This window comes from Podarcis pityusensis (assembly GCF_964106645.2).
Source record: "Podarcis pityusensis genome assembly, chromosome: 11".
Taxonomy (NCBI): domain Eukaryota; kingdom Metazoa; phylum Chordata; class Lepidosauria; order Squamata; family Lacertidae; genus Podarcis; species Podarcis pityusensis.
The window spans coordinates 806,625-820,614 of record NC_138036.1 but is presented as its reverse complement, the minus strand read 5'-3'; the positions used below and the strand labels follow the sequence as shown (position 1 = coordinate 820,614).

At 51.3% G+C, this 13,990-nt stretch overlaps 1 protein-coding gene across 14 annotated transcripts in view; it reads left to right on the top strand.

The window, feature by feature from the left end:
* Positions 1–13,990, top strand: part of UNC13B (unc-13 homolog B) — a gene marked incomplete at its 3' end in the record, with an annotated part of 166,138 nt that overhangs the window by 107,766 nt on the left and 44,382 nt on the right. For all 14 annotated transcript variants that reach the window (XM_080973344.1, XM_080973351.1, XM_080973348.1 and 11 more), the window contains 5 exons: positions 440–659; positions 4,036–4,263; positions 4,401–4,542; positions 10,099–10,268; positions 11,869–11,984. In XM_080973344.1, the coding sequence (XP_080829470.1) occupies positions 440–659; positions 4,036–4,263; positions 4,401–4,542; positions 10,099–10,268; positions 11,869–11,984 (876 nt within the window). The remainder of the gene's footprint in view (positions 1–439; positions 660–4,035; positions 4,264–4,400; positions 4,543–10,098; positions 10,269–11,868; positions 11,985–13,990) is intronic.

Sequence of the window (13,990 nt, the reverse complement as noted above, 5' to 3'; positions counted from 1 at the left end):
GCCGGGCCTTGTTGAAAGAAAGCTCACAGGAGAGGAGGACTCTGCTTGCTCAGCCTACGTGGATCAGGCCCCACCACTCTGGCTTTGGTTACTAGGGGCAGCTAGCACACTCGAGGAGCTCTTCTCCTGCGATGAAGTATTCTCTCCCCCCCCCCCCCGGCCTCTTTTGGTTTGGAAACGCTGGCCCTGAACACATCCTTGCTGAGTTTGGCAAGGAGCTGTTCGCCGTAAGTGCTGCTCTCTGCACACTGCCTGGAAGGGCGGCTCTGCTTCAGGGCTGACCCCAGCAGGCATCCCATCAAGCTGGCAGGTTTGGCCAGGTCCCGTATTCTGACCCTTCAAGAAAACGGGGCCTGATCCCTAAAGAAAACAATGCCAGCCGCTCGTGTTGAAGCCTTTCCCCTGCGCAGGCCGTAACTCCGCTGCCTTCCTGTTTCAGAAATCACATGTATATAAGAAGACCTTGCAAGCCTTAATCTACCCCATCTCCTGCACAACCCCCCACAACTTTGAGGTCTGGACAGCCACCACCCCCACCTACTGCTACGAGTGCGAGGGGCTGCTGTGGGGCATCGCACGGCAAGGGATGCGCTGCACAGAGTGTGGGGTCAAATGCCACGAGAAGTGCCAAGATCTGCTGAATGCCGACTGCCTGCAGAGTGAGTAGCCCCTCTGTTTCCTGTGGGGCGAGAACTGCTGGGGGTGGAGGGGGGGCCTGTAGGGCAGCCACGTTTGTTGCTTTTCTCAGTGGCTTGTTTTTGAGGAATGAGGCAAATGAATGGAAAGGCTTAAAAAATGGGGGCAAGGAAACGGAGAGAAGGCTCTTGAGATTCTGAACAGCGGGTCTCCCTGGTGATGGTGCTTCGTCTGCTCTGGATGGGGCTGGGTAATGGGTGCCCCCCCCCAAGTGTTGCTGGGCTGCAGCTCCCCTCGTTCCATGGGGGCTGGGGGTGCAGGAGAGTTGGAGTCCAGCAGCACCTGCCGTGGGGCATTCAGGTGAGCCAGCTCTGCCCTGCCGGAGGTGGAGATGTTCTTCAACCCAGCCTTGGCACAGGAGACCCAAGTGACCTCAGTGGCCAGAAGGACCTTGCAGACAGCTGTGTCCTCTCTAGACTGAGAGCATCTGACTGCTTGGTAACCTCCCCTCTGGATCTGACGCAGATCACTGTTGTTCACTGATGTCATCTGTCCTGGGAGGGCCCCCCCTTTCCCCCCCTTTTTGTTGAAGGAAAAGCCAAAATAAAATAAGTTTACTCTTGTGGGTTTCTGTCTGTATCACAAATAGAAAGCTATGTTTTGGTCTTTCCCTTCTTGGAGGAGAGGTCTCGTTCCCCCTCCATGGGGAAAACAAGCTGTTTCCTTGTTCGCTTCTGACCGCTTTGGCCTCCTGTCTTTGGGAAGAGTTAAAGCTCAGAAAAGCTGACACTTTGGGCAATAGCTTTGTTCTGGGCTGGCCCCATCCCTCTCCCTTGATGCAGCGGGAAGGACATCAATCCTCAGCCTGGCTTTGTGTTTCCTTTCTTTCCTGCCTCTGCTCTTGGCATCTGAATGTTTTAGCCAAGTAGCATTTTGGTCTCGGTGGATCACTTTTAATATAATTTCAACCAAGGAGTCCCAGGAGGAGTTGCCTCTTGTTCTTGTGTGTGCAAATTGCCTCCTTTGTCTTGTGAAGGACAGATGGCTTTTTAGCAGCTCTGTGAGGGAGGTAAAAAAGAAAAAGAAGTCCACCTGGTTTGCAGCTTCACAGAAATAGAAATCTCACATTTTGAATGCAACAGGTGCGGCAGGTGCATTGATGCCCAGATGGCAAATCCTGCAGGGAAGCTGTGAGGCCTAATTTTGGTTTGGTTTTCTGAGAGTTGACCCAGTGCTGGCAACTTGCTGAGGCTGCCTGCTCAGCCCGTCTTTTCCTAGAGTTGAACTAGACGGGTCATTGCTGCTTGATATTATTCATCTGACTCACGACCATGATTTGTCAAGAGGCCTTCTTTCTGAATGCAGGAAGGAAATCTGTGGGGTGTGTGGAACAGGGCAGAGATGAGAGACCATAGTCCAGGACCTTGGGAAAGCACTTAGAGGGAGCGTCCTGCACTGGACAAACTAGGCAGAATCCTTGTCATGTCTGTTGCTGTATCTTCCTCCCTGCTGCATGAGAAATCTTGCAGCAAAGTTTGTGCAGTAATTTAGATGGCAAGAGTCTGCAGCTACAAATGTCAACATTTAGAGAAGGGAGCAAGTTCACTCCCACCAGAAGTCAAGTCTGTTCCTCTGCAGGTTCCCTTTTCTGTCTGTGACTTGAAGTGGCTGTGAGTGGGCTTTGTTGTGGTCCCAACCAAGGAGGAGCCGGTGGAGCAAGGCAGGTGGGCTTCCGCAGTGAGAGCTCCCAGTGAGCAACTTGCTCCAAAGAGGATTGGCGGTGGAACAGTGGCCCTTTCAAGCCCACAAATCTGCCCCTCCGAGGTTCTGACCCCTTTTGAAGTAGTAGACCTTCTGTGGTCTGAACACAAGCGCTTCTCCTGCCCTCCATGGCTGGTACTGTCAGGCTGTCTAGGCAGCAGGGGAGGCACTGGGTTCCTTGAGCTCCGGGAGAAGGCGCCCAGGATGGTCCAGACTCTGGTTCTGTAGGTGCTTGGGCATCCAGCTGGGAGCCAGATGCCTGGTCCAGCCTCCTCTCAGGGCAGGAGCAACGGTTCACAGGGGCTCAGAACAGTTGCCTGTATGCCATGAATGCCATGGGAGCATTATTTGGACATACATAAAAATCTGTACACTTCGGGATACTCCTGCAGGAGAACAAAGGATTGAAAACAGACTCTGCCATTTGGATGCCCCCTTTTCTCAGGTTTCATATCCTTATTTCTTAAGTTGTAGTTCGTGCAAACACTTTATCTTGGTGCCAGTTCTGCGCCATTTTGAATTGAGTTTGATAGGAGCATTGCCTGCGTTCCATTAAGGTCTGGAGCCCCATCGCAAACCATCCTCAAACCCGCCCGCCCCCCCCCCGGCAAAACAGAGGGGAGAAACTATTTCCCCTAATGAAGGTAAGGGGGGAGAGGAGGGTGCCCCCCTCCCTGGCACATCTTGAAGTGCTTTTAGCTGTGAGGCTGCGGCATCCTTGGCTCAAACCCTGGAAGCCAACCAGCCGCTTTGGGAGCTGGTTCACTTCCGACTCCGCTCTGGTTGTTTGAGCAAAAGGGGCAGCTTGATGCAGCTGGGAATTCTCGTTCTCTTCCTTTTACAAACCTTGGTGCTGAGTGTTCAGGCGGTGATTGAAGTGCAACCTTTGTGAGCGCCAGTTTCGTCACAGGCTCTCTGTCAAGAAATGTTTGGGCAGCAGAAGGAACGCTGGTTTTTATTTTAAATCGCAAAGCCTATTTTAGGGTTCCAAGAACAAATCATTTTCAGGCATTACCCTCCTACCTAACAGATGTCCCCCGTACCATCAGCAGGAGGAAGGTGCACATTTCTCCACTAAGGCAAATGCACTTGGGGGAAAACTCCCGAGGGGATCCCCAGTTCCTGTGCAGCAAGCACGTTCTGTTGGAGGCTTCCCTCTCATTGTGACCACCCTGTGCAAGATGCTGGGGGAGCCAGAAGCCACGGGGGGGGGGGGGTTTGGCTCCTGAGGCTGGGATGCTGTTCTGTCATCTGGCCAGGAAAAGACCTTTAAGTTACAGGCTAGCAGGATCCCCTTTCCCCCTACTCAGCCTCTACTTATAAACGCTGTTTCTGTCTGCCTGTCTGTGTGTGCTCATGCACCACTCCATGTTTGCAGCTCTCCCATTAGCAACAAGTGCTCTGTTTCCGACTGCTACATAGCTATCGCATTTGAGCCTTGGGTGGCATCAGGAATCTCAGTCTTTCATATCACACAGCCCTGGCTTAGGGGGATTGAGTTGGGTCCTACTTCCTGGAAAGCTAGCATGATTCCAAGAGCAGTTTTGCTCCCCTGCCCTCTTTCCGGCCAGATCGAAGATCGACGGGGCCAGCTCTTTGCCAGCCTTCCCTTGCTAATCCTTTCCGCATTGTTTGCAGGAGCGGCAGAGAAGTGCTCGAAGCATGGGGCCGAGGATCGCACCCAGAACATCATCATGGCCATGAAGGATCGCATGAAGATCCGAGAGAGGAACAAACCAGAGATCTTTGACTTGATCAGAGATGTCTTCAGTGAGAGCAAAATGACCCACTCTCAGCAGATGAAGACGGTCAAGCAGAGCGTTTTGGATGGTACCTCCAAGTGGTCAGCCAAAATCACCATCACAGGTCAGCAAGGCGGCCCGAGTTGTTAGGGGGGTGAAGGTGCCTTAGCTGCTCCTGGAACTGCCTCCTGTGTTTCTTTAGCTGTACCTAAAGATGTTACGATGATGCGTTTTTCTGAATCTTCACCTTTCCCCCCATAGTGGTCTGTGCGCAAGGCCTGCAAGCCAAGGACAAAACAGGGTCCAGTGACCCGTACGTGACAGTCCAAGTCGGCAAGACAAAGAAGAGAACAAAAACAATATTTGGGAACCTGAATCCCATCTGGGATGAAAAGTTCCACTTGTAAGTATTTGTGTGTTGTTTTTTCCACTCCTCTTTCATAGATTCCCGTGTTGTCCTTTTTGTTTACAAAACACCTTGAGGTGGGGGAAAACAAATACCTGCCAAATATCTCAATAATAATAAAAAGGCCAAAAGTTGTTGATGGTGGTGGTGAGTGTGATGGTGATGATGATGATGATGATGATAATGATAATAATAATAATAATAATAATAATAATAATAATACACATTTACTCTATTTAGCCCTAATTCAAGATAACAGCATCCAGGGGCGCAAGAAGGGGGTAGCCAGCCACCCAACAGGCATTTCTGGAGAAAGACAATTGAAAGGGGCCCAGTTGTCTGGCTTCCTGTCTGGTTTGTGTAGTGAAATTGCTTGGTAGAGGCAGGAGGTACAACTGCGGTGATCATCTGAATTACCTGCTGGAGATGGGAGTTGGCGATTGGGTGCTATGGCGGAGCTGCTCTTTTCTGACTTTTGGATTGAGAAAGTGGTGCTCAGTCTGCAGCCATTGTACAATATAGCTTTGCAGGGCTCTGACTTGTCCCCCGAGCTCTTCAGTGTCTTCTTGAAACTGACCGGGGAGGTTTGCCAGGGATTTGGGTATCTGCCTTTTCATCTGATCCAGAAGAGGCTGTGGACGTCTGGGCTCCATGATGGGCTGGGTGTGGGCTGAGGAGCTGGAGCTCAGTCCAGGGAAGGTGGAGGTGCTGCTGTTGGGTGATGTGTTGGACCATGAAAGGTAGACAAGGTTGCATTTTCCCTGTGGGCAGCTCAGGGCTGCCTTTTGAGCCAGCTTTGCTGAGAGATGCCTAAGTAGAACCGATGCCTTTCAACGACTCCAAGATGTTGTGCAACCTGATTCCCCTTCTGGGAAGGGATGATCTTGTCTTGGATATCCATGCTGTGGTAACACCCAATTGGAGGACTGCTATGCAGTGTATATATAGGGCTGCCTATGCAAAACATTTGGAAACGTCGGTTATTCCAGAGCATAGCAGCCAAGATATTAGCTGGGACTCATTTGGGGGAACTTCACTGGCTTCTGATTTCCATTGGAAAGTGCTGATTCTAACCAAGAAAGCTATTTATAGCCTGGACGCTCTTCTTCTGTAAGAACCTTCCTTTCAGTGGCGATCTGATCAGGCCCTTCCAGAAGCTAGAGGGGGCTGTCACTGCTGAGAGGGCCTTTTCTGTGGGGCTGTCCCACTTTCTTTGCCTGCTCCAGACACATTGACCCGGCCTCCTCATTACTCTCTGCTAAGCCTCCTGCTTTCCTGACCTTTTAACAGAACTTGGGATCCATCATCATTACCAGGTTTTATATTTATTTGTACTGTTTATTTCTGAGTACTTTGAGTATTGTTTCTACTTTTGCTCCTTTTATTGAAATCAGTGATATTGATTTCACAATGAAGTGGTTATTTGTAAGCTGCCCTCAGGACAAGGCAAAGGAAAAAGGAAAAAAAGAAACGTACATGAGCCTCTGGTTCTCTGTTTGTTAGAGGCAGAGCCGGCCCACTCATGAGGCAAGGTGAGGCAACCGCCTCAGGCGGTGGCAAGTTCCACAGGTGCAGCAGATCCCAATGTAGATCTTTATCTCCCCCCCCCCCCCCCGTTATGGATGTAGATCTTCATTCAGCCCTTATTCCCAAGCAGGGAAGGAGAGACCATTTTGTGGTTTGCCTCAGGTGCCCAAATGTCTTGGGCCGGCCCTGGTTAGAGGGATTATGCTCCCTTCATCTTGCTTTAGGAAGGGCAGCAGGGTGCCTTCAAGGTGCTTCTCAGTTAACAGTGCAACCCCTGTATCTGTGCCCAAGTGGCATGAAACCTGGCGGGCAGCACGGTGACTTAGAGAGCACGGAAAGCTGCAGCTAAGGACTTTGTTAGTCTGCAGAGTGGTTGCCAAGTTAACAAGATATGCCCTGAAGTTGCTGCTGCTGTCGTTTCACATTTAATTAACGCTAAACCTAAAGCGGAGTCGGCTACTGCAGAACAGCTTTGTTTGATGGGCGCTCAGCTTCTTTAAAAGGGTCTCCTCCTCGACAGCAGTTGGCCAGCTTTTCCCTTCCTCCTCTTGGCCTCCTCCCTCCCTGGGCAAAGGAGCCCCATTACCCCCGGAAGACCCCAAAGTGTCAGCCAAGGGACCTTTTCGTTTGGTACTTTTGTCGGCTATCTGAGCTGCCTAGGCTCTTCTTCCTTGAGAGCAGATTTTGAATGAAAATGGATGAAGTGGGTCTTCTGTGAGCTAGAGCTGGTGGATCTCATTCCATTCTGAGTGTAAGATGCAGTTTGTGTTTTCAAGAAAATTGCGCACGTTACAAAGATTAAGCTTTTGCTTGGATGGATGAGGAAGCCTTCCTGGTCTTTCTTTAGAGAATCATTGTCCACAGGAGGCCTGACGGGTTCCTTACAAAGTATTCTGCAACCCGTCGATAGTTTGCGGAGACACCTTCAGGTTTAAGAGCATGAATGGAGGAGAGACGGAATCCTTGCAATGGGCTGAAAGGGGTGCATGAACATCCTGGGAATCAGCTGCCACCCAGTGACCCTTCCCATTGCCCTAGGACGGGTTCAGCACCGGGAGTTTCTCTTCCCCCTGGGCTGGGAAGCCAGTTTCCTCCGGACGTTGGCTTCCCGTTGAATGCCAGCACCTGGGAAAGCAGAAGAGCTGCCTGCTCACAAGGCTGGAGCTGGAAAGCCGAGACATGGGCACGCCGAACCTCTGCTGACGTCTCCAGATGTAATTGTCTCAAAGGGGGAATCAGAAAGCACAGCTCATCAGGGGAATAATCACGCATAAACACAGGATTTCGGTGAGATGCTGAGCGTGATAATAGGCTGGGCCCCTGCAAGAAAGATTGCAGAGCCAGGCGGAAGCTTTTAAGCAGTGACACTGTAGTTAACCACCCAGCTGGCTAGTTTGAGAGGATTTAATGGTAATCAAAACTGTTACATGTGGCTGCCTCATCTACACCTGATATTGATCATCAGCTGCAGGGAGGCATCTCATCTCTTGTAGCAGCTGGACTGGCTTTGGTAGCGAAGGAATAAATATATCACAAAGTACCCCGCTAACTCCCCTCCCCCTCCCCACAAAGCACCCAGCGACATTGCCGTGTGGCTGGAAGAATACCATGCCTGGCAGCTTCTGGAACATTGGCATGACTTGGGCAGAGAGAGACCACCCACATTTGACCACTTGCAGTGTCATCCTGTTAAAAATGCACAGAGTGTGGTTCTGAGAGAGGAGGAGTTGTGTTTTATGTGAAAGATGTGTAGACTTGTAAAGAAATATATGGCTGGAGCATAGAAAACAAATTGAGAGTATACGGGTAAAAACTGTAGGAGACAGAAGCACCTTCCTGGGGGTGTCTGCTATAGACCTCCAAGCCAGACTGAAGACTTGGGTGATGCAGATTACCAACCATTCGGAAAAGAGAGATATAGTAGTCATGGGAAACTTCAGCTTCCCCGATATCTGTTGGAATGCAAACTCTGCCAAGAAGGTGAGGTCCAGCATGCACTCTGGACTCTAAAAAGGCCACTTTCAAAAAGCTTAGGGAGCTGCTGGGTGAGATTCCCATGGTCAGAAATACTCAGAGAGAAGGGAGTCCCAAGTTGGATGGGGGTTTCTAAAAGGAGAAACTGGAGTTTCTGTGAAACACGGTGTTTGGGCTTATTATATGTGTCTCAGGCTCTCTCTCCCCCCCCCCCCCCCACACCAACTACTGGTGCGTTTGACTCTCAAGAAGCCTGCTTGATGCAGCATTTCCAGAGTAGTTGAGATTCCTGCACTGCAGGGGTTGGGCTAGATGACTCTTGGGGTCCCTCCCGACTTTGCAATTCTATGATTCTAAGCCCCAAAAGAGAGGTGGCACCCCCTGGCCCACCCTCTTGGCAGAGAGGGCAGAGCAGCGCCACCCCCGGGGAGCGAGAGGAGCCCATTCAGAGAGAGGCCTTCCCTGAGTCCGAATGGAGCTCTGCTTCCCAGTGGGAGCCGAAGGCAGAAAGGTTTCGGATAGACGGCAGCCTCCCTGGGAACGTCTCCCGTTTAATTCACTCTCAGCCGTACAAATTGCCAGGAGTTTAAAAGGTGTCAGTTAATGGATCCCGAGTTACAGGTCAGTGGCAACTGGAAGCCCCACAAAGGCTTGGGGGAGAGTGAGGGAAATGCCGCTGTCCTGATTGACAGAAGCTTCGCAGTTCGCCCATGACCCATTTTTTCACTTTCTTCTTCATTTTCTTCGGGTTGCTTGGCAACAGATGGTGCATTCTTAAAAAGGCTAAATCCCAAGCCTTGAGCACAGGCTCTGCGATGAGGCAGGTCGTGCGTTTTCCTCCCCAGGCTGGGTAGTTGCCAGGGCTGGTTAGGATGAGTAATTGTTCCCATCATGGGTCCACCTGGGCCTTTCATTCCGTCCTTTCTGTCGCTTGCCCTTTGTGAGCTGAGACATTTGCCACAGGAGCCAACCCGTCTTGCTAGACACACACACACAAAAACCTGTTTTGGGGCTGCGGGGAGAGAGGTGGGCCCAAAAATGACTTTAGTCCAAACGCATGCAGGTTGTACCTTCAGGTTGGCTTCAATGTCGCACTTGCATACCAGAGATTGCTTCCAGAATGACTTCTGAAAAGGCTGCGTGCCTCTGGAAAGCAGGTTTTCCATAAGGAATCAAGAGCAAGCTGGGAGATGCTGGCTTGGTTCCTTTCTGCTCAGTGTAGCACCCCAGGAAACAGCCGCAGGAGTGGCAAATGTTCATGTCACGTGATTTTTACCTGTGTCGCAATAAGCAGCCGTGCGGACAGGTTCCAAAAGAGCATTCCTGTGGGGATCCAGGACCAAGGAAGAGGGTGACAGCTTTTCCCCTGGGAATGAGCTCAGCTTCTGCTGGGGATTGGCCAAACTCCGTGCCAAGATCACACGCAGGGTGGAGAATCAGTGGCTTTAAACTGATGTGAAAAGCAAACGGCAGCCTGTCTTCACATCTTGAGGAAACATCATATTGGGCTGCCTGGGAAAGAGAGGATTGCCAGTCAGAGCCCAACTCCCTCTGCCAGTTGTCTCCCTCTGAGAAGTCTCAGGTCTCCCAACCTCAGAGCTGGCACAGCTCTCCAGGCCCTTCTGGGTGGGGGAAGCATGGTCTGGCGGCCTCAGCTTATATGTGCAAGATTTCAGCTGGTTGTGAGGAAGGATGCAAAGTGGTGGCTTTGCATCTTTTCCCTTTGGCCTGGAATCCCTCGATCCTTCTTCCTTTCCTCAGCAAATGGTGCATTTCTTTAGGAAAGCTGAGCCTAATACAGCAGAGGGCATTTGGGGCAGTGGGGGAGTGAGGGGGATGCTTTTTTAAGGCAGGAGACTGAGCTACACGACAGTGCGCTCCCTCCTTGCTCTGTGTCCCTTGAACATCTTGAGACTTAGGCTGGAGCTCTTGACTCCGTCCCCTGCTGTCCCGCACTGCACAGGGAGGAAGGGGGCCGTTCTCCCTGCCCTCCCAGGCAGCCTTGTGGAGCCTCCTCACGCCCATGATCTCCTCTTCCTGGCTTGCTTTCAGTGAGTGCCATAACTCCTCCGATCGGATCAAAGTGCGGGTCTGGGACGAAGACGATGACATCAAGTCCCGGGTCAAACAGAGGCTGAAACGGGAGTCTGATGACTTTCTGGGGCAGACCATTATTGAGGTGCGAACCCTCAGCGGGGAGATGGACGTCTGGTACAACCTGGGTAAGAAACCTCTTTGCTTGCTGGCATTTAGGCAGATGCTGAATGGGAAAAGGGGCATAGCTCAGGGGTAGAACATCTGCTTTGTAGGCAGGTTCAGTGTTCCTGGGCCTACGCTGCTTCACTTCAGTTGGAAATACAGCTTTGTAGACATGTGGATAGACTACCTTCAAAAATAAAGGGAAATTGTGTGAGAGAAACACAGAGAGAGACCTACTTCAGTCTGTGTTCAGCCAATAATTTAGTTTCTGGGCCTCAAAAATACAAGCTGCAAAATCTTTCCACCTGGAAGCCCTGTCAGAGTCTGGCAGAGAGGCCACAGAAGTGGCTTCCCTGAGCCTTTCCCTGCAGGGCTGCCTTCTGAGCTCTGACTCGGTTGCAGTGCCAGGAGTGTCTGCAACCTCTGACTGGGCTCAGAACCCGGATCCGCTGCCTCTCACTGCGCACACAAGCAAGAGAACAGCTGTCGTGAAGACTCCCCCAGAAGAGTGTTGTGGGCAGAAGCAAAGCCGTCCGCAGACACCTCTCTTTAACACCCCCCACGAGGCAGCAATATTTGGGGAAGAGTCTGGCTTGGTGAGAGCTCCAGACAGATGGTGCCTGGGTTTGGGGGGAGGGCTTGCTTGCCTGCAAGAGTCCTCCGCTGCCCCCCTGCTCTGCTGAGCTGTCTCCTGCTTTCTTGCCTGGGCTCTCGTGGGGAGGGAAGGTTTGTGGGGGGGACATTTCAGAGAGGGGCACTTGGCTGTGTCACAGAGGGAACTCTACCTCCTCTCACAGCCTGTGAAGTTGTCCTGTTTTCCATCTTCCTGATGGGCAGCTTCATTGCAGGTGCTCCCAAGGCGTCCTTAAGTTGACTTTTGGCTGAGCCATCCCAGGGTTCTGAAGACATGGAAGTCTTCTCCTGCCTCTTCCCTTGTCTCCTTCCTCTGGAATTGGATCCCCTGGGAGGAAAGGGCTGTTTCAGTTTCTTGAAGCCCAAGGCCTCCAACTCCAGGATTTTATAGCCAAGGGCAGGATCCTGCCATTGACATTGCAGTGACTGAGGGGCACAGGGCTGCAGAGAATGGAGAATGGGCTGCAAAGTTTGTTTGTGAGCCAGGTAGGCAGGAGCAAGGCTGTCTTGTTGGCACGGCTCTCTGTCTGCAGAGCCCCAGCGCTGATCTTTTAAGAGGCCCAAAAAGGGGAGAAGGGGTACAGTCCTAGCCTTGGGGTACAGAGCGCAGGGTTAACTCTGTTTTTTAAAAGAAAAGGTTTCATTTTTTTGGTTTTTCAAAGACTTACAAACATACAAATTACAAAGACACAAATCACATATTTTTCTGATACACATATATTTGACTTCATTCCCCCCCCCCTTGTGGTTTCTTTTTATTTAAAATTTCCATGCTGCATTTTCCACATTGCTCCATCTTTAAGTTATTATTTAGTTTCTCTTAATAATATGTTTAGCTGTTTGTTTTACGTTAACCCTCGCAGGGTTAGCTCCGGCTGCCGCTCTCCTTTCTTCCTCCAGCCAACCTTGCTGTGCTTTTGTGGACACCCAAACCGTGTTAGGGGAGGCTCAGGGTTTCCCTCTTGAAAATGGGCTCGTTTTTCCTTTTAGAAAAAAGAACAGACAAGTCTGCTGTGTCCGGTGCCATCCGCCTGCAGATCAACGTGGAGATTAAAGGTGAAGAAAAGGTGGCCCCTTACCATGTCCAGTACACCTGCCTTCATGAGGTAAGCTCCGCAGTACGGTGAAGGCCTAAGGCGGCAGTGTCTTTTCTCCTCTTGCAAAAAGAATGTTGGGGCACAGCGAATTCAGCATCCCCAAAGGCGATTCCTCAGACTCTGGAAACCCCTCTCCCTTGCTTGCGTCTCTTGGACTCCAGGGGAAGCTGGCAGGCTAGTGGGGCAGAATGGGGAGAGATTCTAGACAGACAGAAGCATGTCCTTCTTCACACATGCTTAAGCTATGGATTGCGCTCCTGCAAGACGCCATGACGGCCACCAGCTTGGACTGCTTTAAAGAAGGATGAAGCAGATTCGTGGAGGAGGAGGAGGAGAGGGCTATTGATGGCTACGAGACTCCTTGGCTTTGCTCTGCCTTCCCTGTTGGTGGCAGGGATGCCTCTGAATGCCAGGTCCTGTTTTGGCTTCAGGCGCCTTGTTGGCTTCTCCAGAAAAGGTTTGCAGGCTGCTGCCCAAAACAGTCCCCTGCTCTTGTGGGCACAGCCTGCTTCGATTTGTGCTGGGTGGTCCCCTGCCTAGGGAAAGAGAGGCACGTCCGTTTCCTTTGCTTATTTATTAGCTGACTTTTAGTTGCTGCTCTGGAATGAGCAAGTTCATGGCCTGCCGGCATCTCCTGCACTGCAGCCTCTGGGCTCAGATTAAATTCCTGGAAGAATCCTGGTTCTGCGATGATTAGACGGTCATGTCCTCAAAGTTTCAGCAAGGAACCAAATGGAAAGAAAGATGGACTCCATCTTTCCAACATTGTCCTTTTCCGGCTGCGTTGGCTGAAGGGCCTTTTGCAGTGGTGTGATGGTTCATTACTGAGCTCCAGAGCGGACAAGAGCTGTCCCTGAGCAGCCTGACAAGACGGAAAGCTCAAAGATGATTTGTGCCTGAAATTGAGCCCGTGGAGATGTCATTAGGAAATTCATTTGCATGACAGCAGCCAAGAACAGAAAGCTGGCGAGTAATGAATGTCTAGCAGGACACCAGTATGTGAACTGCTTAAGCCATTTCCTCTCCTTCTTTCCCTGCCCAGCCACCTGATGGTTTCATAGCCCCTCCAAAAGGGGGGTTAATTGGGGTCACTTTAGGGAGTCCTATTTTGCTCTGGGAAGTGTGATTCAAATTCCACCTGAGTTGAAGCAGGCAAGCTGGTTCGCCATCAGGCCTTCGTCGCCAACTGGCTCATCCTCTGGGGCTGCCTGGTCTGTTTAAGGAAGCACTTTGATCCAGGCCGGCCTCACAACCTTCTCTGGTTTTGCCTGCCCAGCAGAGCTGCCCAGTCTGTGACCTGGTTCTGTCCCCGTCACGGTTTCCTGATCGCTTGTGGAGAACAGAAGAAGAGCCTGCTGGATCAGGCCAGGGGAGCTGCAAGTGGGAAATGGAAGCTCCACGCAGAGGGATAGTTGGAGAGAAGCAGCACCCTGATCTTGGTAGCTCAGACACAGAAGAGGAGCATTTTGGACCCTGCATGCCACCACTCAGGCATCGAGGGCAGCATCTCTGTAGTCGCTTCTATCTCACCTTTGCACAGAGCTCATGGGTGACATGCCCTGATTCGATCCCCTGCCCATTTTATCTTCACAACACCCCTGTGAAGTAGAAAGGGTGTCGAGGTCACCCAGGGAGGATTTGAACGCTTCACACAAGTTCTTGGCAATAGCCCTCACCTTGAGCTTTAGCTTTCTGCAGAAGGGGTTCATTAACCAGAAAAGATTTGGGAGGGACAGCAGAGGTTGTCAGGATGCAATGCTGGAGGAGAGAGCAGCCTTCAGGCTCGGGGAAAGGCGAGGGTGGGGGATAAAACCCCACAAGTTTCCCCAAACTAAGAAGGCAGGTGGACTTTGGCCACTGGGCAGCTGCTTTCTGAGTTCTTTAAGAGTACCCCGTGTATGTCAATGATAAAGGGAAACCTAACTATGAGGGTGCTGTGTACCACTCTGACCTTCTGTTGGGTTCACACCCAAAGAAGTGATGTGTCCGTTTGGCCGACTGGTTTTGTTTTGTTA